At 46.4% G+C, this 27,684-nt stretch overlaps 1 protein-coding gene across 2 annotated transcripts in view; it reads left to right on the top strand.

The window, feature by feature from the left end:
- The first annotated feature begins 6,664 nt into the window (after positions 1-6,664).
- The window catches only part of LOC135249053 (sphingosine kinase 1), a 30,078-nt gene continuing 9,058 nt past the window's right edge, over positions 6,665-27,684 (top strand). For both annotated transcript variants that reach the window (XR_010328548.1, XM_064324298.1), the window contains exons 1-4: positions 6,665-7,629; positions 21,780-21,929; positions 26,786-26,880; positions 27,584-27,684. The exon at positions 27,584-27,684 is cut by the window's right edge and continues 15 nt beyond it. Coding sequence is in view for 1 of the 2 variants with exons in the window: in XM_064324298.1 (XP_064180368.1) it covers positions 7,200-7,629; positions 21,780-21,929; positions 26,786-26,880; positions 27,584-27,684 (776 nt within the window). In the remaining variant the exon portion in view is untranslated. The remainder of the gene's footprint in view (positions 7,630-21,779; positions 21,930-26,785; positions 26,881-27,583) is intronic.

Raw genomic sequence — 27,684 nt, 5'->3', positions numbered from 1 at the left:
TTTGAACAGTTTGAATGAACAATTAGCTATGTTCAATTAGCAAAATAAAGGTGTGGTCTGACAAAGACATTGTATAATGTCAATATAATAACTTTCTTTCATACACCTACTCAATACTTTCCCAATATACTGTTTCATCTTTTAGCCCACTTTTCCCTTCTGGACTACACTTCCCAAGGTACCTTGCTCAAAGGTAAACTACAGTCTCTGGCTCCATCCGTGCTGTTACCACAGAGACAGAGCGCAACCAGAGACTGTAAAAAATATGGACAAAGCTACTGTGACGTCACCCATTGCCTCTCCGTGGGTCTGTAAAACACGTTTTGAACAGAGACTGTAAAAAATATGGACAAAGCTACTGTGACGTCACTCATTGCCTCTCCGTGGGTCTGTAAAACACGTTTTGAAGCTCAATGGCGGGCGCGGCCATGTTCTCGATTTGGAGCCAAAACCATAGAGTTAAGCGGTCTTGTGATTTTTACAATGTGTTTGACAGTCCGGTGCGGAAAAGCCCATCAACCTGAACGAACGATTGCAGAATGAACTTGAGGCTAGCTGACTGTCTGCCGTTATGTTTTAAAAATATATGATCAAATGTTTACGGAGTTTAATTTCCATCCGTGACTGTACTGTGTCATGTAATCACGTTATATGTATGACATTAATAATACAATTATGTTCAGTTATCTTCAATTTATGTTTCTCGGCAAAACGAATATGCTTAGCTAGCATATCAGCTTGCCAATGAGCTAGGTAAGCTATCCGTGGTTAGCTCACGCATTAGCAATATGAACTACAAGGGAAGAACATCGACTGCACTGATGGTTAATCAGAGATGTGTAGACTACTGGTGATTTGACTAGGCTAATTTTCATATAACTGTCTGGTAGACCTGCTGTTAACCGAGCAAGTAATCGTCATAGGTTTTCGCCACAGTCAGTTAATGAGCCAGTAACTGCTACTAGGCTACTCCATCGCCGTTTGAGGTGTTCACTTGCTGGGTGACGCTAGCTGACCGTTCGCAAGTCACTTTTTACCGAATAAAAATTAACACTGTCAGCGGTGATTAACAAATCTACCAAGTATTTTAATAACTGATCTACAGGCGTGTAAATATGACAACGCACTTTGAAGAGCAAGTTTTCCACCTGTTGCATAAAGACAAAAATAATGTACATTGAATTTCTAATTATTATTATTTTCTTGCTAGCTTCTAGCTTTGTCACATTCGTGCAGCCTAGCCCAGGTAGACATTTACGGAATGTACACGACTGACAAGCCGTCAAACACGTTTGACAGATGGAATATTTGCCGGTTAGGGTTAGCTAGCTAGTCAAATGGCTTGGTAGCCGAAGTTACGAACTGTTTTAGCATAGGCTACTGGACTACCACATATAGCAAATAAGCGTTAGCTGATTACGCTTTCTGCCAACTAATTATTTGGTTAAGTGGGCTAAAGGAAATAGTAAAAATGACTTGGCTACCGCAAAACTTCAGAGGAGGATTATTTTATGGTCGTCTAGTGCAGCTGTAAATAGCACACGCTATAATGAAACCACTACAAAATGGGATGCCTGCATTTTCTGACTTCGCACAGGTGGACCGTGGTCGGAGCAGAGACTGTGGTCGGAGCCGCAATGTCAAGGCCAAGAGACGCCACCTCCCACCCCAGTGACCACAGATTGTAGCCCCTACTGTAGCTCAGTCGTCCGCAGTAATCCGGAAGTGACGCAAGCTGTACCTCATTGGTCCAGAACAAATATTGGCACTGCGCCCAAATGACGCAATAAATCATGAAATCGACCCATGGACAGTCATAAGACGAATAAAATACACCTATTATGACTATTTGTTCTTGTGAGAAAAAAATATTGACTTTGTATTTTGATCGCATTTGTACCGTAGACTTACATGGAAACCGGATATGAAAACACCTATACTGGAGCCATCCGTAGTGGCGCTAGTGAGCAACAAGGAAATGAGCTTCAAAAACGAACTCTGGTTTTGGCCGCTTGATGCTAACTAACGCATTAAGGGAACGTAACCGGAAACGTAACCCCGGAAGTGAATAGGGGATGGAATTTGTGATAGCGCCACAATATGCAACCAAAGGCTGAAATGCTAACAGAATGTCTGTAGCTAGCTAAAAACATTAGATTTCAGCATGTCAAAGGATTATTTTAGCACCCTATGTCTACCAGAGAGGAAAAGGTATATTGACAAACTCAATATTGTCGGTCTGTCTCAGTGTCCCTTCTCCTTACCTTGCTTATCTTGGAGAAGTGATCCAACTGAATGGCCAAAAGTGAAATACTTTGGTATTTACAACTATTTGATCGAATCACCAGGTAAGATCATCATTTAACCTAACAAAGATCAAAACCAGGCCTTGCATAGCTTAGTTAGCTTCAACCTCTACAGTTTGTCTGGCCAAATAAGCAACTGTAACTGAATAATCTAGGCACATAGCATCAGCTTTATGAAAGTTACATCCCCAATGTTATAAAAGATCTAATAAAAGCTTGGCACAAGAACAGTATCCAGTGAAAGCTGATTGCTTGTTCTTTGTCTTACCTTTTGTTAGGAATCTACACTCATACAACAATGAAAAATTACCGCTCTTTGGATGCCCACAACTTTTTTTGTTAGTGGATGGGTGCAAGTTGTGTACCACCATAAACCAGCCAACTCAGACTGCACAGTCTTCAAGGCTGATGTGGCTTACAGAAATATAGTTAGCCTAAAACTGACATTTGGACATATGACTTACCAGTAACAAAATGCTTGCTGCACACGTAGGCATACTGAGTGTCAGGATCCCACAGTTTTTACCATTCTTCCTGCTGATGCCTCACGTCTTATTGCCTGAATCCACTTTTGTCTTCTTAAAGGCTCAGTTTTTGGGTTCGGCAGCTTATAAAAACTTAGTTCTGGGTTGTTTTACCCTGTTGGTAGTGCATCCCACCGCACACCAGCTTTTTAGGCATTTTCCTGTTGTTTGCTAGCAGACGGAAGTGACAAGGGAGGCATCTTCACACAATGCAAAGTCAATGGAGGGCGCTGAATTGCTTTCCCCTCCGGGTGTGGGCAGGACATAATTTCGCTCTGTCTCTATTGACTGTATAAGAATGTATCATGGATCAGCTGCATTTATTTGCGGATCAGTTACATTTATTTATTTATTTATTTTTGAGACAATAATACCCCCATATTTGTCAAAGGCTTTTTGAAAGTCCAAATATATAATAACATATTACCTGTTAGAACAGAATCACTTTGTAGTTTCCTCAAATAAGTTCAAGAGGTTTATCCTGCATGACCTTAAACTGTAAGAACCATGCTGGCTATTTAGATTCTGTTTTTGTTTGTTTGTCATTTTTCAGTGAATAATTTCAACTTGTCCCAAAGGATATGTTTTTAAAATTTTTTTATTTTTTAACTGGTGGGCCTTTATTTTATTTTTTTAAACTGATGGACCTTTATTGTTTTGGATCAGTACAGCCCCCCAGTATACGATGGGGGGCTACCTTGCTCCACTTATCAGGTATCTCTCTAGTTAAAATTCTTGTTAGTTTATATAGATGGTAAATGGTAATGACTCATTATATAGCGCTTTACTTGAGCCTTCATTCGCCAGAGCTTTAGGTAGGTTAGTGCTTGCTCAAGACACTTTGACACACAGGCGGTTGAACCGCACTCCACTGCAGACACGGTCTTACTCTGAGCTATGTCACCATAGATGATACCTTGCTATTTGATATCTTTGAATTGCATAGGCTGCTTATTATTTGTATTTCGTTTTTGTGATTTGTCTAGTACATTGTTTTTTAAACTATGGCCCAGGACCCAAAATGTAGGAGTGTATGAGGCGGGTCCTGGAATTGGTCTGTAGTTCACTAGGATATGCTTTCGATAGGGGTCTCTGAATGGTAGTACATTTTTAATATGGGTCCTATATTTTACATTTTTTAAAGTTTTAGAACCAATGGTCTAGTTTGTACTTCTTCATCCCTTAGCCCAATATCCACCAAGACTTTCTGAGTACCTACTATGCTTTCAGGCATGAGTGTGACCTCCTTACTGGTGGGGAGAGAAGGGAAGGGAAGGGTCTTGGACAAGTTTTTATATCTTTTTGTATTTGTCTTGCAAACAGTCTTTTACCTACTTTTTCATGTGTTTTTTATTTTTCCGCAAACTCTGCTATATAAGTGTATTTGTCTACGCTGGAGACTGGTATTCTGCCTATTTTTTCTGCCTAGTATTGGAATTCGTTTACAATGCACAAGAATAAGCCTTTTGAAACTGCTCAACATTTCATTCACAGTCTATGCAATGAAGAAGTTGCGCCCTAAATTCTCACACATCTAATTAAAGTTTGCTTGCGTGAGGATGTGGTCCTAATTTGCCAAAATGCAAACTCTGTCAGGATTATTACACACTTGCATCTTTTGTGCAACCAGATATTCACCTTCACGTAATGTTTTTTTTTGTTCTCTTGACTCAGCCCAGGTTACAGCACTCTATAAGTGAATGTGCAATGTAGCACATTTCTGTTTATGAAAGATTGGGAAACTTCTTTTGTATATTAGCATCCCATAATTAACCAACGACCGAGGCCATGCATCTTCTGCAGCGCCAGCGCAAATAATGCTAACTGCCCAGGGGTTTATTCAAACATTCCATCTAGTGAACAGGAAGTTCATTATAAATGCTTTGCTGCATTTTGCAACACCCCTGCAGGCATGTTTTACTAGCATGTCATCAGAATGGACATGTTGGCTCTGCTCGGTCGATGGTGTGGTAGGGCATTGCAGTGAGTTGTCGCACACTACACTGCACACACTCACCGTTCACACTACAGCAATACTCACACAATGTACACCTACACTGCACACTGCACTACACGCAAGCTGTCTCGCACTACACCGAACACTGTATTACACACAAATTGTTGCACACTACGCCACACACTACACTACACACAATGTTGACGCACACTGCACCCACTATACCTGAAAGTGGATGACATGTTCCCTTCCTGTTTAAAAATGTAAATTGGAATGTTTTGTTGCCTTTGGGCATCTGTGTGGGAATAGATACTGTACATCTATGAAAAGAACCTTTTTTGTAAAAAAAAAAAAAGTATATATACTTTTTCCAGGGTATTATACTGTAAACCAGAATTTGTTCTTACATCAGTGCATTAAATTTGGATTCAAATAATTTTGGCACATTTGACTTCCTCACTAACACGATAGTGGTTTGCTTGGATTAACGTTTGAATCAACTGATTCTACTGATACTTTGGAACCTTCAGAACTATTCTGAGGCCCGCTGGTACCGTGGACAGTGATGCGCATGTGCAGTGACGGGCGGGGTGAAACCAAGTAGGCTAATTGAAACTGCATCAGATCATTTTGATGAGCTGATTCAACCCTTGGGTTCACAGTCTCATAGGCTTGCAAAATGACTCATAAGCATCATCCCTATGGAGTGAAATTGCTGTTATTTCACAATTGTTGAGTCATGAAAATGCAGAATCCTGGCATTGCGTTTGTATATCCAACAGGTAGGCATCACACACAATAAAAATACTTATTTTATTTTTTCTAGCTTATTAATTCAAAGCCCTGTGACTGCTTTTGTATTTTATTTTAGTTTTCCTACTCATGTATTGTCATTTTAATATTGAAAATTGCAAATACAATTAAACCACATTTTATAGTTTTAAATGGACCATTTCCTCCTAATAGGGACACCTGGTGGCATTGATACTCTCAAAAAGATCTCTAATTGTTCTGAAGCAGTTGTGAAAGAACATTTGCTGGATCTGTAAAATATTTGTCAGTATATCCCATGTTGACCATTTGTTTGAAAGTGTGGGATAAAACCAGGTGCAAACTACTTTCAGAACTCGGAATACCTGTCTTCATTGTGATGCATGAGCACCAACAGGTTTCCCGATTATCTGGTTCTGGGATTTGGAAACATTTTAACGCAGGGCTGCCCAACCCTTTTCCTGGCGATCTACTGTCTGGTAGGTTTTCATTCCAACCCTAACAAACCACACCTTATTCAACAGCTACAGATATTGTTGAGCTGCTAATTAGTAGCATCAGTTGTGTCAAATTTGGGTTGAAATGAAAACCGGCAGGATGGTAGATCTCCAGGAGCAGGCCTAGGCAGCCAAGATTTAACGTACAGTGTTTATTTCAGCCCTTAACCTTACAACAGCAGTCGAGTTGATCTAACTGCAGTAATCAAAAGCAAAAAGTCAAAGGGCCATGGTCAATTGCAGGGCTTGGTGGCACAAGGGTGCAAGTCTGTAAACCAGAGGACTCTGGAATGTGGGACCAAATGTTATCTGTCGAGAGTTGAATTAACACTGGACATTTTGAAGTGTAGTCATAAACTTCATCATCCATACACTTTTTTTGCACTAATTCTAAATTATCATTCTGTACCACCGCGTCAAATTTGACCCAGAGAACAGTATCTTTGTGCCCAAATTTTATAAGACCATTAAAATGGCAATCAATTTAGCACATGCTTATCAACAATACACTACACTTAAATTGAAAATTTCTCAGCGGGGCAACTTTTGGAAAGGTTACCCCATTTTTTGAAATATGCCTGAAAATTATATTTTTAAAATTGTATTTCCCACCAAGTAGGCTCTTCCGAATCATATGTACAAATTGCTGGTGAGAAGATGAAATTCTCTCAAACCATCCCATTAGGCTGACTCAAAATGGTTTTCCTGTGTGTTCATGTCACATCGCTTGTTATGGTGACATTTCGGCTGAATTCTTTTGAAATGACTGACCCAGCAAAACGAAAGGCAGGCCTACCTTATCGCTTCGTCAAGTCGCTTTGCTGGTTCTACGGCAACATACCAGAACAGCGCAAACCTTGATCAAGTTGCTTGATTTCAGTTTCGCTTGTCATTACATTTTCTATCACTAGGGAGCGACGCAGCTCTCCCTTTCCAACAAAGCAAAACTGCCAGGTTCTAATGACCAACAGCGTTGAACTCAAATTCTTACTGCAGCTGAAACTGTCAGACAGACAGACGCAGTCTCTCAGTCTCTCGAACACCTGTCCGGCGTGTATGTGTGAGTGCGTGTTTCACTATCTTCCCCACGTCGATCTGCGGATCGCGTCCCCTTATCCTTCCCTCCCTCACCTTTCCGGGCAAGATGGATCAAAAGAAAGCAGAACCGGGGTCATCCCACCGCAATGGGATCAACCGGGTTATGCTGTACGGAGAATTCACGGCCACCGACAACAGAAAGGTCAGGTATACTCTCTGTTTGACGGAGCTTGACCTGACTGTTCAAAAGATCACATCGGCACCTGCGGGATGGAGCAAGGTGGTCTTCAACTTGAGAGACTGTATAGGTTGCCAAGCCTTCAAGGGAGATGATAGCACAGACGTTGGAGCTTATTTTTCCGCTTATTTTTACCCTTTTAAGAAAAGATGGATGAGTTCCGGGGTGGCCCGTCAGAGGGTTGAGCAGTGTTTTCGTGTAGCATTGGTACAGGACCCCCTTGCGAACCTCGAGGAGGCGAAGCGATGGGCTCGCGCTATCAACGAATATTCTGCCCATCAGCGACCACACAGAGAGGGTGAGTCTTTATTGCATATTTGGCAATATCATTTTAAATAAATGCAGCCATGTCGCATTCATTACAGAACGCTCAGGCTGAAATGCGGCTGTAGGCGTATTAAAAGTTGGTGCATTGTTTGAGCGCGGAAGATTTTGGAGTTGTTGTAGCCTAGCCTATATGCCGCTTACCAGATTTGTTTCGCGATTACATTTTGATAAGGAAATAAATAACCATTGGCCTATCGATGTCGTAGTCTACGCGGTAACTTGTAACCAATGAGAAAATTTGTTGCAACGTTAGCCTATTATTTGTTATATATATATCCAGAACCTTACTGTTCAAAACGATATTGAAAATACACTTAAAACCCAAGCATTTGGAGCGGTATGAACCAGACTAGAGGAATCAACTATCAATGTCCGAGAAATATTTAATATCGAACTCTAAAATCCAACGAGACGAGTTAAAGTTTTTATGTAATTTCCTCACATAGTCTACGTTTTCATGACAGTACCATATGAGCTACTGTATGATATTGCTTTGTCTCTTACATTTTATTAATGGCTTTAATTCAGTGACCAGGTGCTCACACTCAGCAATTAGGGCCCCACTGGATTATTTTTTTTCCGCCTATAATTTCGTGTATTATAAAATGTAATTTCTTTCTACAGGATTCCTTTTACCAAATATCATAACTTACAACATGTATGCATTCGTAGATCAGGGATATGAATATGAGAGTCTTATGGAATACATAGCTATTTCTGATGTGGCTTGGGGGGTTACAATTTACAGGGTTGTAATTGTACCCACTAAGAGGCCCCAGAACCCAAATTAAAGAACCCCTGCTTCAGAGGAAGATCCTCAGATTTTCCGAGATTTAGTCTAATTGGCTGATTCTGTTAGGTGTCCGTTAAATTCCTTGTGCCGTAAGCTGGTCCCTGCAAACTAATCTGTGGTGTCGTCCACCTCAACGTTCAATGCAGCAGCACTGTCGCCCGGTGACCTAGAACTTCTCAACACACTTTTTTCCTGCACATGCATGTGTTTTGTTTAACTGCCATGTGTTGTAATTCAGTATGCTGCTTTACCCGTCGAGCAAATGGCATTATTTCCACTGTCCATTGTTGTTAACTGGGTCCACCTGTCATTAGAGATCCTTCCTGATATGTAGCCGTGTGTAATCAGATTCCCCCCCGGTAATCCTAAACAAAAACTATTCTGTGGTTGAAAAAAAGCTATGGGATAGAGATTGAAGTTGTTCTTTACGTGGCTATGGAATGACATAAAATGATATGGGGCGACATAGCTCAGGAGGTAAGACCGATTGTCTGGCAGTCGGAGGGTTGCCGGTTCAAACCCTGCCCTGGGCATGTCGAAGTGTCCTTGAGCAAGACACCTAACCCCTAACTGCTCTGGCGAATGAGAGGCATCAATTGTAAAGCGCTTTGGATGAAAATGCTATATAAATGCAGTCCATTCACCATTTGTGAGTGAACGGCCCCTTAGAAGAGGTGTGTAATCAGATGCCTCCCCCCCCCCCCCGGTAATCCTAAACAAAAACTATTCCGCGGTTGAAAAAAAAAAAAAAAACATCTATGGAATAGAGATTGAAGTTATTCTTTACATGGCTATGGAATGACATGCCTTTGTGAGTAACCGGTTAGTACTGTGCTCTGCTTGTGGCATTGTGGCTTTTCTTTACCCTCTAAAACGTTGCTTCCAAAATTTTGTATTTGGTTGTACTTGTATTTTGTAGGCTCAGTTGAAATGAGTATGGGGGATGAGTTATTGCATTCTACTAGAGATCCCTAATTACTTTAGGCGAACATTTCTCTCTTTGATCTACTGGAAATCATCAAGGTATCAGCCCCAAATGGGGCTGGGGGGGGGGGGGGAGGTATGGGGAGGCGATGCTCAGGGATCTGGCAGACAAAATGGTCTCCAGTGTTGGAATGTTAAAGAGGGGTTCATGTGTCTTTGATTGGGAGATTGGAGTCCTCAGGTAACAGGAATAGCTGAGCACAAGTTCCAAGCTAGCAGAAAACTGGCCATGGTTAGTCTACAGAAAAGTTTAGGCAGCAAATTTACACAGAAGCTAATTACGTATTAACTGTGTATTTAGTTGTTCAGTATAAAATAGAGGTACTTTTGTAGTGTTACATATGCAGTTTGTATGCAAAATGATGGAAAAAGTCTGTCTTTATAAACTGTGTGTTGTTTTAGTTAATGTTGAAAACAGTGCCTCAATGGAAGGAATACTCTGTATGAATGATGACACGAGAAAGCAGCACAGTGTGTATGCGAGTGCTTTGTGAAACAACGGTCAATACAGGCTTCACTCCCAGCAAGTTTACTCCTACTTCTGCTCTGTTTAATGTGTGTGTGTGTGTGTGTGTGTGTGTGTTTGCCTGTGTGTGTGTGTATGTGTGTGTGTTTGCCTGTGTGTGTGTGTGTGTGTTTGCATGCGTGTGTGTGTGTGTGTGCTTGCCTGTGTGTGTGTGCTATGGGTGACTAGTGGGGGTAGCCACACTGTGTGTTTATCATCTGACCACAGGCTGAGCCCTTAAATGGAGGACCAAGCCATCAAAAGAGATCAGTGGAAGTAAATTCAGTGGACAAAGAACTGCAGTTAAAAATGTTGTTTTTTTTTTTGTTTTTTTTTTTGTTTTGTTTTTTTTAAATCATCTTGCATTAACTTCATCTCGTTTCACCATGCAATGTTCTTGTTTGAAATCGAATGCTGGTTTCTAGTTCCTTATATTACTAGATAATAATCCAGTAATTGTCAAACTAATCCACTTCCCCATTGAATGTTATCTACCATGACTTCTTGCAATTTCACCGCTGAAATGGATCACTTTGCATTCGATGTCATATTCGAAAGGAAGTGAGTGTGGTGGAGCTTCAGTTCTTCACAAGTGCCTCTGTATATGTATGTGAAGCACCACAGCAGCTATGTCAAAAAATAGTTAAGTTTGGAAAATATTTTTTAAATTAATCATATACCTACCCAGTCATTGTTATTCTGCATAATATTATCATTATAGGATTATATGGTGAAACAAGGTGGACTGAAACTTGTGTACGGCAGTTTTGACATAGGCTAGTTTGAGCATGTAGTTTTTTTAACCTTTGGGTCCCATATATTTGGAGTCTCATTTGAATGTATAAACTGTATGTTTACAAAACAAACCTTCTGGGTAGATAAAGAACACAGTGTATTTAGAAAATTTTACTGTAACCAGTGCAATGTTTTATTTGATTGGTGCTGATACCTTTGGAAAGCGCAGGACATGCAGGAATTATGCCAGTCCCTCAATACACCAGTAGCTATGTCCTTCCTAGCTTTTGAGAAACAGTTAGAGTAATGGTGAGTGTTGGAGCTGGATATTGTTGGAAATGAGTTTACGTGAATTATCAAAGGCTTGTAAATATGTTGTCCAGTGCGGTACGTGGCACGGCACAATGGAAAGGACACGGAAGCTCTTGAAGAAGCACAGTGCTGAGGAAACACGTTACTGTCACTTCACTCTTGGGGGGGATTTATTCAGAGAACTTCAGGTTTTTAGCAGAGTTTGTTGTCGATTACTTCTAGAAGCTTCATCAAGCTTCATGGAATTCAGAAATTCTTAACCAGTGCTAGTTATTAATGTGCACACGCTCTTGCGATAATGGAAGCAGTTCCTTGCAATGATTTTTTTTTTTAATTTAAAAACAATCAGGCCTGGCACAGCTTTGGATGCACTATAATAGGAACAATGAAGATCCAAAATGGACTGCATGAGCATTTTTCTCAATGTTAGCTGGTCTTATGTTCTTCCTTGGCTGCCTTGGCTATTGAATTTGAAGCTGACAGGAGCCCCAACACAACAGACACTAATGACACACAATTTTTAAAATGCGCTGGGGTCAGATTGCCTAGCAATAGAAGGTCTGTCACGCACAGTAAACGAAAAACCTGAATGTAACGTAACGAGGTCACATTGACAGTGAAGGTTCTCCTGAATGTTAGCCAGCATTTATTGTGCAGGAGAACAAATAGATGAGCTTTTGACCGTTACGGTCTTTGTTAGGTCAGGGTCAGATTACCTGCGGGCCACAATGAACACAGAAATAAAGCAGAAGCGAGTTGTCTTGTTCAAATGGGTCTTTTTACTTGCTTTTGTGAACATGTTACAAGGACGGACATGGCTTCTTCCTACAGATAACTACATAGCACAGCACCGTTCATTTACACTATTTGTGGCTGTGCCGCAACTGCGGGGCCGGCCCTACAAACGCGAATGTCTGTGACTGAGTGACTGAGTGAGTGATGAAGTTACGCCATTGGTTCGGCCGAGTTATGAAGTCACACCGTTGGCCGGCCGGATCACGTGTGTTAGGTCCAGCCATATAACTAGGTTTTGACCTGGTCTTGTTTCAGCTTGCGTTGCTGTGGGATTGATTGCCATTCATTGGATCGCTTACAGGTGTTGGAGATGCTCGGTATGGCTGTTGTTGAGTTTCACTGAGGCATTGGCTTCTGTATTGCTTTGTCTTCATTCTGTGATACTCAGAGGAACCAGTGCCAGTGCCAGTTAGCCTGGGGCCTTTGTTGTGAAAGGGAATGGCATTATTGCAAACTTGTGGAGGAGACTGAATGAAATTAGTTTTTTTTTACGTCGGCCGTAGCTTTCTGTAGTTTAGCTTTACAGCAGCTTTACAGTCTTTCGGCACTCAAGTGTCTCAGTTCATCTTAAAAATGTGATTGTGGTATGGTATATTATACAGGACATTTTTAAAAGAGTGTTTCAGCTTGCCAGTTAAAAATGAAAAATAACTTGAACTTTTTAAAAAATTGTTTTGTCAGTGGCAGAATTGCGAATGCTGTTTGTTCACTGCTGAGTCAGGTGGTGGAACAGAATGAGGTCAACTGTAGTATTACCTCCAGGTGTCCACGGTAACCAAGGGAGAGCTTGCTGATTGGTCCTTAAGGAAAGCACCTTGTGTTGGAGCCAGCTGGAGCCCGGTTACACCGCGAGCCAGTAGGGCAGATTTCAGGCCCATTCGAGAGGCCCGAGGCTCCATCTTTGATCTGTTTACCGAAGGGGGGAGGGACTGAGCAGGGAATCGGACCCAAACAGGGTATTTTTATCTCCTTAATGCATTCATTCATGAACGTTCCGTGTTAGTTTCGTAGGCGGCGAAGAAGAACGGTGGCAGTCTGACCGTGTCACTAGTCTTTCTCATTGTGTCATTTTTTTTTTTTTTTTTATGTTAGTGTCCTCCACAGTGGGCATAAATCACGGTTCAGACAGATTCTGCAGCCGGACTGCGCACTGTTGTTTATCCATAGACTCACCCCCTTCCTGATTCCGCATATTAGGCCTGAATAAGTCATGACTGTCTGTGTATCAGTCCACCGCTGTGCTCTGATAGGCTCTCACCGAGAGCTGCTGAACTCGGAGGCCCACAGCGTGCTTGCTAGTACACCGACAGTACAAAATCAAATGAATGATGATCGTTAAGGCGACGCGATGTGTGTTGCATCTCATATCTTGTAGATTCGTGTCCTTCGGGAGGGCGAAAGCTGGCCCCATTTACCTTTTTTTTTTAAACAACTGTCATTCACGGCCAGATAGTCATTAAGCCATGACATAATTAATTCATTACGGTAGGTTGTTCCAACATATAAGATTCAAAGAAGCCAATACAGTGAATATATAAATTTCAAATGAGATACATGTGGCTAATAGGTAGAATATAATACATTAATGCACTGTGAGGGATGCTATTTGATGCTTCTACAATTTAAAAGCTCAGAAGGAATCAATAGATCTTCTAGGTTTTTCTTAGTGAAGTTTTTCCACATGCTGCAAGTGTACAGTAAAGTGCCTTTAGACAGATTTCATCCCTCTTGAACTCTGTCACATTTTGTCCTGTTACACTTTTGCAATTTGATTATAGTGAAATGTTGTTGTTTTTTTTGTCCCCTCACCAACACAAATTCGACAAATTTAGGATGCAAAAAAATATTTGCGTTCAACATTTAACCATTAATAAAACATTTTTTGTTATTTACTAAATAGACATTTGGTAACTACTGTACAACTCTTTAGTTCTCTCAGGGTTGTCTGTGAGCTTTGCACATTTAGTTTTTGGAGTTTTTGGCCATTTCTCCATGCACATAATGCTCCAATTCTTCCAGGATAGATATAGAGTATCAGTGGACAGCAATTTTCACATCATACCACAGAGTTTCAATGGGACTTTACTCTGGGCATTGGCTTCCTGCTTTGAAGCCTTTTCTTTATGGATCTTGTCACATGCCTTGGGCCATTGTCCCGTTGGAACTTGAATCTCTACCCTAAACACAAATGTCTTACAGGCCGAAACAGGTTCTCTACAACCATTTGCCTATATTTGGCTCCATCCACCCTGACCGTAAGAAAAGGAAATTAGCTTCCCATTCCCTCCTGCTGGAAAGCAGTGGTATGATGCTTCCACCACTGTGCTTGCTGGTGGGGAATGGCAGTACCTGGGTGTCATTTTCAAGTCATTATTTTAAACATATGTTGTTTGACACAGGGCTGCTGAGTGGCTCATTCGGTTAAGGTAACGTGCTGTGTTCCACTGATGAGCACCACGGTCTGAATCTGGACCGCACCAGTGCTGACTGTGGCTGGTACCCTCATAGGGTGAGGTGGCGATCGCATTGCCCAGGGCACTGGAGGGTTCGGCTGGTTAGAGGTCCGTGTTTCATTGCTCCCTGGCAGCCCCTGGTTGGCCGGGCAACCATGGACAGCATTCCATATGAAAATCTCCTCTGACAGCTCTGTTTGAACTTGGCTATGGGCTTTGGTGTGAAAAGAAGCAGGCTGGCGAAACCTAGTGTTTTGAAGGAGATTCACGGGTGTCTTCGCTCTTCCAAAATGGCACTGGAGGTCGCGCATAAATGAAGCTACAAGTAGTCAATTGGATATTCCAAATTAGGGTGGGAATTGGACATGTTCAGCCCCATGTTGGACACCAGATTTTTTTTTTTAAAGATACAAAAGAGATCTCAGCACTCTACTTCATTTTGACATCATAGAGGGTCACTTTATAGGGGCGTAGGAGCAAAACCCCATTTCATTATACTTTAGCGTGTTGACTTTTCAACACTGTAAAATGAGAAACTATCGATGGGGGTGAAAACTCTGGGAAGGCCCTGTATGTAATGAAGTACAGCACTCATCACATTCTGGAGTCCAGCAGCGCTGTGTCCTAGTTTAACGGTTAAGCCTAAGCCTTGTTCTATCATGCTGCTTTTAAAAGCATAGCGCAGTGCAGAGCAACTTTCTGCTTTGGTAATCTTTGACAACTGCCGTGAAATTGTCAACGGTTTGGAAATAGCTAGCCCAAATGCCTGTCTGTGAATGTCGCGATATATGTTAGAAGCCTTTGAGGATTTCATTGTGTGCTTTCAACATGTCAGTTGCTTTATCTGAGACAAATTCAGGTACATAGTTTACATCAACCTCAAATTTCAATGGGCATTGTTCGATGCTGTCCGCAACTGAACCGTAACTTACAGCATCGAGGTACACTGTGTTGGCAAGAAGAGCTTTTAAATCAGATATGATTGATTGTTCCTGCAGAGCAAATAAAATCTCAAGCATAATTTTCTGTGCCAACTGTTTACTCATCTGTGACCATCTGTTAGGACCCAGCTTTTCCCTGTGGAGTCAAAGTCTGGATGATGCTGGAACTCACCAAGACAACAAACACTTTACTGAAGAAAGTAAAAGTTTATTGTCATCACACTGGCCAGCGGGAAGGTCACTGAAACACGACACAACTTTGCGGTGCAGCAACCCCACTGGTCTTCTGGCCTTGTTTAAATACCCTCTGGGGCCTTGACTAGGGTACGCATGTCTGTCCTATCTGCGAGGGCCTGCCTCTTTGTTCCCTAATGACTTCTGTTTTGTGCATAAACAACCTATACCATTGGTGTTGCCTGATATAATATGGCGTCACTACTTCCAGAGGAGAAAAACTCTGAACCCATCGCATCTTTTCTTTATGTGAGTCAGCAGCCTGCACCATGCACTTCCACCGAACTTATTTTTGGGGAACCTCCCTGCCATTTCTTACACGCTGACGAAGGAATCCATCAAGTCTCTGATGAAATCTTTTCACTGGTCAGTTGTGTTTTCTCAATGACAGGATCCCCCCCCCCCCCCATTGGTCATTTCAGACCAGGCATTGTTCATATGCAAGTTTGTTGTTGTTGTTTTTTGTGCCTGTATGGGTTTGTTTACTGTGCAGAATAAATGATCCCCATTGGTGTGTAGTGTATCAGGAGGATAACTGCATTTATTTGGATCACAGTTGATCACAAAATGTGTAATTAGTCAGGTGATTGCAACAGTCCAGTACCTACAGGACCGTGGAGGGGTTGAGCATTAGGACCATGGGGGGTTGAGCATTAGGACCATGGGGGGTTGAGCGTTAGGACCCTGGAGGGGTTGAGCATTAGGACCCTGGAGGAGTTGAGCATTAGGACCCTGGAGGGGTTGAGCTTTAGGACCCTGGAGGAGTTGAGCGTTAGGACCCTGGAGGGTTGAGCGTTAGGACCCTGGAGGGGTTGAGCTTTAGGACCTGGAGGAGTTGAGCATTGACCCTGGAGGAGTTGAGCGTTGACACATGGGTTAGCGCTAGGACCTGGGGGGGTTGAGCTTTAGGACCATGGGGGGGGGGGGTTGAGCTTTAGGACCCTGGAGGGGTTGACAGTTCTGCTGATGTCACAGAGCTCTGCGGTCTCTGATGTCTGTGTGTCGGAGATCCAGACAGCGAGCAGGCAGCAGCCTGCTACCGCGCCTTGAGACACTAGTCTGCTGTTCTCTGAGATCAGGCCTGACGTCCTGTCAGGGCCTTTAAGTGTGAGCCTCTCCTCCCTGACCTTGGGCGTCAGGGCTGTTTGCATAAATGCTGGCTATGCCTCAGTCACTGCTGTCAGTCAGTGCTTGGGGCTGGCCTGAGAGGTCTACCCCCCATGTGTGCCAGTGCATTGGTACTGGCCTGTGGGGTCTACCCCCATGTGTGCCAGTGCATTGGTACTGGCCTGTGGGGTCTACCCCCATGTGTGCCAGTGCATTGGTACTGGCCTGTGGGGTCTACCCCCATGTGTGCCAGTGCATTGGTACTGGCCTGAGGGGTCTACCCCCATGAGTGACAGTGCATTGGTACTGGCCTGAGGGGTCTACCCTATGAGTGTCAGTGCATTGGTACTGGCCTGAGAGGTCTACCCCCATGTGTGCCAGTGCATTGGTACTGGCCTGAGGGGGTCTACCCCTATGTGTGCCAGTGCATTGGTACTGGCCTGAGGGGGTCTACCCCCATGAGTGCCAGTGCATTGGTACTGGCCTGAGGGGGTCTACCCCCATGAGTGCCAGTGCAAGAGCTTTTTCATTTGTTTTGAAAAATAAAGAACCATAAATGCATCAACCTTCTGTCCATGCTCTGTACGTTTGTTTTCCTTTTTCCTGAACGTGGAATTTGTTACTTCAGTGAGAGACAGGTCTTGATGCGCTGTGTAATCTCCATAAGTGAGCCTCCTCTTGCTGATGATGCATCTGGCATACCAGCATCTTGAGGTGCACTTATTAAATGGAAAAAACTTCACAGGAACTTCACAAAGTGCTTATTTTCCTCATTCATTCAGGGACTGTCAACCCCCTGTGGTCTTTCTGATGTGCAGACACATGCTGTCAGGCCTTTCTCTTTGTGTTCCTCTCTGTCCAATATCCAGTATGGAAATATGGAATTCCCTGGTGGGGTACACACACCTTGGCAGCCAGACAGCCACCCCCTTCCACCCCCCCCCACCCCCCTCCCCCTCACCCCTGCCACTCAACCTGGACTGCTTCCCTAGAGATACGCTCAAGTCCCCAAGCAGTCTAGTCTAGTCTGTTGTGTGTAGTGTGTTGTGTGCGGTTTGTGTTGTGTGTGTGTGTGTGTCTGTGCGTGTGTTTGTGTATTTATTTGTCTGTGTGTGTGTTTGTGTGTGTGTGTGTTTGTGTTGTGTGTCTGTGTGTGTGTGTGCATGTGTTTGTATGTGCGTGTACATGTGTTTGTATGTGCGTGTGCGTGTGTGTGTGTACGTCCGTGCATGTGTGTGTGTGTGTGCGCGCGTATGTTTGGGGCAGTGTGCACTGGAGCACCTCTCTGCAGTGAAATCTTGAGAACAGAGAGGGCGTACACGTTAAATCCATTTAAGGTAGGGTAATATCACACAATATGTAAAAGGTGACTCATGCATCATCAAGCCATTCATTATTTTGTGTAAATGCTGGATTTGTGGCACGATCTACTCCTCGCTTCGTAACTGAAAAAATATGGAACAATTGCAGGTGTTAAATATGAATGTGAAAAAAGGCATATTCATTTGTTATTGCATCACCTTTGCCCAGAACTCCATAGCCAGGTTATCTGTGCCTGTCATGTAGCCATTATATAAAAAGTTGAATGTTTTTCAACCGATTGCACCTAAAATTGTTTAAAAGTCACACGAAATAAAATCTCTGATAGCTTGAAGGAATCCTGCTAATTACACCTGATAGCAGTGGTTTGCAGTCCACTTGATTTCCTGTCTAAAAAAAAAAAAGAAAAGGGTGCAGCATGAACTTAGCCCAGCTGCGTGACAAAGCACCTCGATTCAGATATGTAATCCATACAAGGCGGAAGGAAAAGAACCTTCTCAGTTCTGAGTTAAGCTATGTTGATCATTTGGGAGGAGCTGTGTAGGGCAAAAGGGGGGAGGGGGGAAGTACAACAATCCCTCCCCCCTAACTCCAGTAGGAGGAGGACATTGCGTGGAGCATTCATTTCAATTTCAGAAGGGAACCGTATTGGGCCAGCGGCTCCTGGCTTCGTATTAAGGCGATGAAAGTTTAGCCTCGCCGTGAGGACAGTTGCTGCTGCGTCAGTCTTCCACAACACAGACCTCTGCTGTCGGCCGGAGTTGACTCAGGGCGTGCTTTGGGCCGGGCCGGCCTTTCGAGGACTACGGGAAAGCGCTCAAAAACGTAAACAAATATCTTTTACCGGGGGAAACTCAGAAGCAAAGTGCTTGTCGCGGCACACTAACCCAAGACACACAGTGTCCCTGTGATCGAGAGAACAGTTCAAACTGCCTGCCAAGGAAAGCCAGTTAATAAATAAACATGCGTTCGCCCTTGGTAATGAAAGCAGAATAGTTAAAAATTATCATGCTGTCTCGTAGAAGTTTTTTTTTTTTTTTCTTCTTCTTACGTAGGCATCATAAATAGGTTGGCCTTACTTACCTCTCAATCCACTTGCAGAGAATGTGCTTTTGGTACGGGTAAAGGTACGATAGATTTTGATTATTTAAATATGTTGATTTTTGCTAGGGAAATAAAATAGTTTTTTTTCTGAAGCAGAATTGTCTCATCTTAGAATTGGAAGAGGGGAAACAGTCTGGCGAACTTTGTTTAGCATATTCATGAGAAATTCCAATGCAAATTGTAAAGGTAATGTCTGGCCAGCATTCTTGCATAGTGAAAGCCTGTCCAAAGCTGTCACAAGAGGGTGACTAAGTGTGTTTGTCTAGCGAGCTCTTCAGTTATAAACCACAAGCTAAGCAAAAATAGGTGTCCGTCTGGCCTTTCAGGGTCAAATTGTAGGTTTGTTCATCATCAAACTACGGTGGCTCTGAAGTGCAAAACACAAAAACAAAAAGAAAACGTAAAGACAAAAACCTTCGGCCCTGAGGTGCAGGTGCAACATACAAAAACAAAAACGTGCAGCCCTGAAGTGCAAAACAGAAACATACAACAACAAGCAGCCCCGAAGGTGCATATGCAACATACAATACAAAAACCAGTAGCCCTGAAGTGGAACAGTGTGGAAGTGTTTTTGTATGTTGCATCTGCACCTCAGGGCTGCACATTTTTGTTTTTGTATGTTTGTGTTTTGCACCTCAGGGCTGCTAGTTTTGTTTTTGCATTTTTCTTTTTGTATTTGTGTTTTGCACTTCAGAGCCACCATATCAAATGCCTGAGAATGCCTGAGGGGGAGATTAAAGCCGCGGCCCTCGTCTAACAGGGAGGCCACTTCCGCCGCGGCGATGTCCCCACACTGCACTCTTCACCCTGTGTGTGTCCTCACACTGCAGTGTCCTCACACTGCACTCTTCACCCTGTGTGTCCTCACACTGCACTCTTCACCCTGTGTGTCCCCACACTGCACTTTCACCCTGTGTGTCCCCACAGTCCACTCTTCACCCTGTGTGTCCCCACACTGCACTCTTCACCCTGTGTGTGTCCTCACACTGCAGTGTCCCCACACTGCACTCTTCACCCTGTTTCCCCACTGCCTTCACCTGTGTGTGTCCCACACTGCACTCTTCACCCTGTGTGTGTCCTCACACTGCAGTGTCCCCACACTGCACTCTTCACCCTGTGTGTGTCCTCACACTGCAGTGTCCCCACAGTCCACTCTTCACCCTGTGTCCCCACACTGCACTCTTCACCCTGTGTGTCCTCACACTGCAGTGTCCCCACACTGCACTCTTCACCCTGTGTCCCCACACTGCAGTGTCCCCACACTGCACTCTTCACCCTGTGTGTGTCCTCACACTGCACTCTTCACCCTGTGTGTCCTCACACTGCAGTGTCCCCACACTGCACTCTTCACCCTGTGTGTCCTCACACTGCACTCTTCACCCTGTGTGTCCTCACACTGCAGTGTCCCCACACTGCACTCTTCACCCTGTGTGTCCTCACACTGCAGTGTCCCCACACTGCACTCTTCACCCTGTGTGTCCTCACACTGCAGTGTCCCCACACTGCACTCTTCACCCTGTGTGTGTCCTCAGACTGCAGTGTCCCCACAATGCACTCTTCACCCTGTGTGTCCTCACACTGCAGTGTCCCCACACTGCACTCTTCACCCTGTGTGTCCCCACACTGCACTCTCTATCTTGTGTCTCTCAAACGGTCTCTCAGCAAGACTTTCCTCACTTCTGAATAAATAACCACCTCAAATTTTTGTTCTAGCCCACGTTGTATTTGGCTGTATGTATAAAGGGTTATGAGGAGGTTACCTGTCAGAACTGAGATGATTTCTGGCCATGGATGAAGGAGATGAAGAAAGCTGTGTGGTCTTAGCTCTCTTGACTTGTAACACTAGCAATTAAGATACAACAACACAATAAGAGCAAATGTGCAATGCTGCACTCACTGATCTGTGTACGCATGTGTGTCTGCTTGTGTGCGTGTTTGTGTGTGCGCGTGTGTGTGTGTATTTGTTTGTGTGTGTGTGTGTATGTGTGTGTGTTTGTGTTTGTCTGTGTGTGTGTATTTGTGTTTGTCTGTGTGTGTGTGTATTTGTGTTTGTGTGTGTGTTTGTGTGTTTGTTTGTCTGTGTGTGTGTTTGTGTGTTTGTTTGTCTGTGTGTGTGTATTTGTGTTTGTGTGTGTGTGTGTGTGTTTGTTTGTCTGTGTGTGTGTATTTATGTTTGTGTGTGTGTGTGTGTTGCTGTGTGTGTGTGTGTGTGTGTTATACACAGACGAGGAGCTATTTTTGGTCATGATGGCTGCAAGGAATGTTTGCCTGTGGGCAAATTCTGGAGTGTCAGAGTGTGTGAAACCCTCAGAAACCGTTATGAGCTCAGACAGCTCTGTGTTAAGCAGCAGAAGTATCAAGTTACTGTAGGCTTGAGCTATAATGCTCTGCTTCCCCGGTTTGGTGCCGTTGCAGCTGATCCGTTCATCTCCACACAGAGAGAACATCCTCAGAGGTCCCTCCCTATTTAACACGTCCCGTTTTGGCTGAACCAGTTTAGCTTGATTTTCTTTTGTGTCTTTTTTTTTTTTTTTTGTTCTTTTCGTTTCCGTAAATTGACTCGTTACAGATGAACCCGCTTTGTGAATCAGTAAAGCATTGTATTTTCTCATTTTATTTATTTTACTTAAGTAAATCCACGTCATGGTCCCATTAAGGACCGTCTGTCAGAAGACCCGAGCTGATGTCGGCTAAACTGAGCAGGCGCTCGCTTACAGCTGCCCTACACATGCTTTGTATTTTATTTTGTCTTTTATGTCAGTTTCTTTTTTTAACGTTTTAATGTTTTCTAGTTAATTTAATCTCTCTCTCTTTTCCTATCCCCCCCCCCCCCCTCAGGTGTGTTGTTCAGCCAGGTACGGCAGCCCGGAAGGCTCATGGTTCTCCTGAATCCTCAGAGTGGGAAGGGCCAGGCCCTGAGTCTCTACACGGGACACGTCCAGCGCATGCTCGCCGAGGCCGGCGTCCCCCACACGCTGGTCATCACCGGTCAGTAACCGCCCGCCGCCGGCCCCGCAGAGACACCCGCACCCCCACACCCTTCACTCCGCACCCCGCTCCCGACACCCCGCACCCCACATCCCACACCCTACACCCCGAACCCCGAACCCTTCACTCCGCACCTTGAACCCCAAACCCCGAACCCCACACCCTTCACTCCGCACGCACCCCACACCCTGCACCTTGCACCCCGAACCCCGAACCCTTCACTCCGCACCTTGAACCCCAAACCCCGAACCCCGCACCCTTCACTCCGTACCTTGCACTCCGCACCCCGCACCCTGCACCCCGCACCCTGCACCCTTCACTCCGCGCGGCCGAATCTCTTTCATTCTCTCTTTTTCCGATCCTTCTCCTCCCACAGCACTCCAGTCCCTTCGTCGTCGCCGTCGCGGTTAAATCGTAACCCTGTTCGGCTCACGAGCGGCGTCTTTTCGACACGTGCGTTGCCTTTTTAAAAAAAAAAATAAAAAAAAATTTTTTACCAGTCGGGACTTGGACACTGAACAGACAGACGGACCCGTTAAGGGGAAGCGTCCTGATGTGCTGAGAGATGGCGGCTCGCGGCGCGTGCGCAGTGAGGTGTGAGAGGTGGCCGTGCGCGTGCGAGAGAGAGCGGACGGCCTCGGCGGCGTGAGTCTGCAGTCCGTCTCACGGGCCTCCTCCCTCAGGCGGTGCTCATCATCGATTCGCGGCTCTGGGTGTCGCCGCGTGATCTATAGGCCCTGAGATCGCAGGGAGGGAGGGAGGGAGGGAGGGAGAGAGAGAGAGAGAGAGGCACAGCGCCTCAGCACCTCCCGGTCCCACTGCGGCACTCCAGCCTGTGCCGGGCGGGGGGGGGGGGGCCTGGGGGGACGCGGAGCAGCTGGTGCCTCGTAAAAAAAAGAAAGACAATCAAATTACTGAAGTGTGGCTGTGTGAAGTGGTGCCACCGGGGGTGTGGGGGGCGGGGGGGGGGATTCGGGTACGGTGAAGATATGGGTCAGTGGGCTCTCCACTGTTCAGACCCTCCGGCTGGGGCGAAAACGGGCTGGCCGTGCTCATTGGCTGACGGCTCCTCCGCTCCACTTCCGGTTAAGCGGCCCCTTCAGAAACACCGCCTCAGCCCCAGCCAGGCGAGGAATAGCAGCACTGCCGCACTGAGCTGCGTTTGCTAGTCTGTCGGGGGGGTAAGAATGTACTCAACGGCAAACTTTGTGTATCAGAGTACTTGCTGGGCTAGGCAGGGACATTCTTCTGTGACCATCGAGGGCCCCTGTGTCAGCTTTTAATAACTCCCATGAAAATACAGCGGTTTTATTTGTGGTGCGATGTCAGTTTCCAGCTCGGTGTAAAAACCGTGCCCCTGCCATGGGGTCAGGATGCATCTGTCCTGGAACGGTGAAGGTCGGAGGTCGGAAGGTCAGGGGTGGTGCTGCTGGCAGGGCGGGGCAGAACCCCGGCGGGCTGGAGTTCCGCTGGTCGTCACTGCCAGAGTCCACGCGGGACACAGCGACCCCTGCAGGGTGGAGAGTGTGAGCGAATTGGGCTGATCCCAGAGCAGCCACCCGGGGGAGCGACCGTGAGCTACGGCCAGTCTGTGACCCGTATCGCCCTGATCCCAGCACAGCTCACAGGGAGGGGAGCGTGAGTGAGTGTGTGAGTGAGTGTGTGAGTGAGTGAGTGAGTGAGTGAGTGAGTGAGTGAGTGAGTGAGTGAGTGAGTGAGTGGGTGAGTGAGTGAGTGAGTGAGTGGGTGAGTGAGTGAGTGAGTGAGTGAGTGAGTGAGTGAGTGAGTGAGTGAGTGAGTGAGTGGGTGAGTGAGTGAGTGAGTGGGTGAGTGGGTGAGTGGGTGAGTGGATGAGTGGGTGAGTGGGTGAGTGAGTGAGTGAGTGAGTGAGTGAGTGAGTGAGTGGGTGAGTGAGTGAATGAGTGGATGAGTGGGTGAGTGAGTGAGTGAGTGAGAGCGAGTGAGTGGATGAGTGGATGAGTGAGTGAGTGAGTGAGTGAGTGAGTGAGTGAGTGAGTGAGTGTTTGTGAGTGAGTGAGTGAGTGAGTGAGTGAGTGAGTGAGTGAGTGAGTGAGTGAGTGAGTGAGTGAGTGAGTGTGAGTGAGTGAGTGAGTGAGTGAGTGAGTGTGTGGATGAGTGGGTGAGTGAGTGGATGAGTGGATGAGTGGGTGAGTGGGTGAGTGAGTGAGTGAGTGAGTGAGTGAGTGAGTGAGTGGATGAGTGGATGAGTGGATGAGTGGGTGAGTGAGTGAGTGAGTGAGTGAGTGTGAGCGAGTGAGTGAGTGGATGAGTGGATGAGTGGATGAGTGGGTGAGTGAGTGAGTGAGTGAGTGAGTGAGTGAGTGTGAGTGAGTGAGTGAGTGAGTGAGTGAGTGAGTGAGTGAGTGAGTGGAGTGTGGTGTTTGGGTGAGGAGTGAGTGAGTGGTGGAGTGTGAGTGAGTGGGGTGATGAGTGAGTAGAGTGAGTGAGTGAGTGAGGGATGAGTGGGTGAGTGGTGATGGGTGAGTGATGGAGAGTGGAGGTGGATGGTGGATGAGTGGGAGTGGGTGAGTGGGTGAGTGAGTGGTGAGTGAGTGAGTGAGTGGGTGAGTGAGTGAGTGAGTGGATGAGTGGGTGAGTGGGTGAGTGAGTGAGTGAGTGAGTGAGTGTGAGCGAGTGAGTGAGTGAGTGAGTGAGTGAGTGTGTGGGTGAGTGAGTGAGTGAGTGAGTGAGTGAGTGAGTGAGTGAGTGAGTGAGTGAGAGTGAGTGAGTGAGTGGTGGTGAGTGAGTGTGAGTGAGTGAGTGGTGAGTGAGTGAGTGAGTGAGTGAGTGGTGAGTGAGTGTGGGTGAGGTGAGTGGATGAGTGGTGAGTGGTGAGTGGTGGGTGAGTGAGTGAGTGAGGGGAGTGAGTGAGTGAGTGAGTGAGTGGTGATGGGTGAGTGAGTGAGTGAGTGGAGGAGTGAGTGATGAGTGGATGGTGGTGAGTGAGTGGTGTGAGTGAGTGAGTGAGTGGTGTGGTGGGAGTGGTGAGTGAGTGAGTGAGTGAGTGAGTGAGTGAGTGAGTGAGTGGTGAGGAGTGAGTGATGAGTGAGTGGTGGTGGTGTGTGTGTGTGAGTGAGCGAGCGCCCGAGCCCTGGAATGGCGGTAGGGCGGGAGCGTTAAGCAAGCTGCTTCAGCGCTGAGTACCCGCAGCGTGCGCTGAGTCAGCAGCTGCTCCTTCCCGCCTTTTCCCCCGACAGCCTCGTCACGGCGGGAAACAGGCTTGTGCTGATCCGGGCCCACACAGGAGGGAAGCAGGGCCTGAGAATCCCGCCTCGCTGCTTCTCTCCGCGCGCCGAGCTCACTTTCCGCCCGCGGGCCTCCCGGGCGGGGCATTAATCACTCCTGTCCCGGCCTGAGAACGGCCCCGCCTCAGCTCCGCTGGGGGTCCCGCCTGGAGAGGGGAGGAGGAGTCTCCCGGGTTCTTTGTGTTGCGCTGCAGGGTCAATGGGGGAATTAGGGGGGGACAGGGACGGTGGGGGGGGAGGGGGGATGGGGGTAATCGTGTCAGGGAGGTTAAGCATGCCTCTCCAAAATCTGAAGTTCAAATGAGCCCCAGTGCGGAAACAATGGCTAGACTGACCCCCCGCCCCCTCAGGTCCCCCTCCGCCCCCCGGCTGGGCACAGTGGAGCATTGTGAAAGGAGCTTCTGCGTTAGCACGTTAGCCTCGCTCTGCGTAGCACGTTAGCCTCGGTCGGCGGAGCCCAGGGCCGCATGCCAGAGGGCGATTCGATAAGGAGAGTGGGGGGGGCGACACTGCTGAATGAAGATGTGGATGAATTGGAGGGGCACATTCCTGGTCACCATATTGGGCAGGAATGCGTGCCCAGGAATTCGGTGGCCTTTCCACCCCTCGACTGCACCTTTGCTCCTCAGGGCCGGGGCCATTGTGCCCCCTCCATGCGTGGGACTGTGTGATGTAGCAGGCGCTCTTATCCAGAGCAACAACTCACACAACTTTCTACACAGCATTTTACATCGCATCCATTTATACAGCTGGATATATACTGAAGCAATGCAGGTTAAGCGCCTTTGCTCTAGGGTACAACAGCAGTGTCCTACCGGGGAATCGAACCTGCGACCTTTAGGTTACGAGACCAACTCCTTACCCATTACGCCGCTATGCTACCCCATGTGGGGCGACTGACAGACAGGAGGAAATGGACTCCAGTCGCATCGCTGCTGTGCCGAGTGAGAAGCCGGTAATGCGATCCCCCTGCAGAGGCCTGCGCTGACAGGAGAGGCTGCCGGCCCAGTGTCTGCTGGGAAAACAGTCCTGCTTCTCTCTCTCTCTCTCTCTCTGTCCCCCATTACGAAAATGCGCAAGGCAAACGATCGCTTCAGTCTGGAGATGGCAGGGAGCGACGTTGCCATTTCAGAGGTTGAGAATCTGTGTGGACGTGTACCAGATAACATTTAACCGATTAAAGCTGATTGATTGTATAATTAATAACTTCGTGTATTTTTAGGCGTAAACGCGCTGTATTAACACGCAAGACATTGAGGCATCGTTTGCAGCCTCGAGTGGGCAGGAGCGTTTCCTGGGTGGGTGGGTCGCTGGCACGCTTTTGCACTCTGGGTCACGCTGAATCGATCCGGTGGAAATTTGGGCGTGTAAGTGTGAGATGTTTAACACGAGGGGGACTTGTGAGCGTTAGTGCAAGTCACGCTGGATGACTGTCCGCCAAGCAAACAGGTAATAGTGTGGGGTATATGACCTGTTATATCGCTGAGGCAGAGGGTCCCGCGATGGCCCTCTGGTTCCCAGCTTCCTTTGCACCCTACTGCACTGACAGAGCACCCCCCCCCTCCCCACCCCCACCCTTTGTCCCTGCAGAGCGGCAGAACCACGCCCGGGAGCTGGTGAGGGAGGCCGACCTGTCGCAGTGGGACGCCCTGGTCATCATGTCGGGCGACGGGCTGCTGTTTGAGGTGGGTGTGGGCGGGTCGGGAGGGAGGGTGTGGTGGAGGACTAGGGTTGGGTTTAACCGAAACCCGACACAACACCACTGTGGGCACTGGTGTACCCCATACGGCCCGTACCTCCTGGACCAGATTTCGGCGCCCCGTTCTAGAGCCGCGCCGCATCGCTAGCTAACGGTTGCACTCGCCCTGTCGACTCAGTCAGTGGCGGCAGGTACCGGTAGCTAACTAGCTTACGTTGAACTCGACCAAAATGCCAAAAGCAAAATGGTGTGAATTACGAGTATAATTTAAACAGTTAAATAAAACTATTAAATCGTTCAATTTCTTTGCCTCTGGAATAAATTTTTAAAAAGGCGTTCCTAAAGGTTGTTGTTCGCTCTTTATTTTAAAGAATAAAGATCTGGGTTCTGGGGCCATGTAGGCAAGGGCACCGCTTTAAAAGTGCTGTTTTAGCACAGGCATCAATGCTATCCAAACAATACCCATCCCTAGTGAAGACAGAGGGATCGTGATTGGAGGAAATGCGTCAGCCAATAAGATTCGGGCCCCTTTTGCAGCGACTCGTGTGTTTAGGGAGGGGGGAGGGGGTCGTGTTCATTTGTTTTCAAGTAGGTTTCCGCACGGCTTGGCCACCCCTGTGTGTGGAGGGGGGCGGGAGGGGGGTTGGGGGCGGGGATGGAAGAGCGTTAATCTCCTCGCTGTGCCCCAGGTGGTGAACGGGCTGATGGAGAGAGAAGACTGGGAGACCGCCATTCAGACTCCCCTGGGGATCCTTCCGGGGGGTTCTGGGAACGCGCTGGCTGCCTCCAT

This window comes from Anguilla rostrata, chromosome 2, assembly GCF_018555375.3.
Source record: "Anguilla rostrata isolate EN2019 chromosome 2, ASM1855537v3, whole genome shotgun sequence".
Lineage (NCBI taxonomy): Eukaryota > Metazoa > Chordata > Actinopteri > Anguilliformes > Anguillidae > Anguilla > Anguilla rostrata.
The sequence above is the reverse complement of the archived record's forward strand: the minus strand, read 5'-3'. Positions and strand labels throughout refer to the sequence as shown.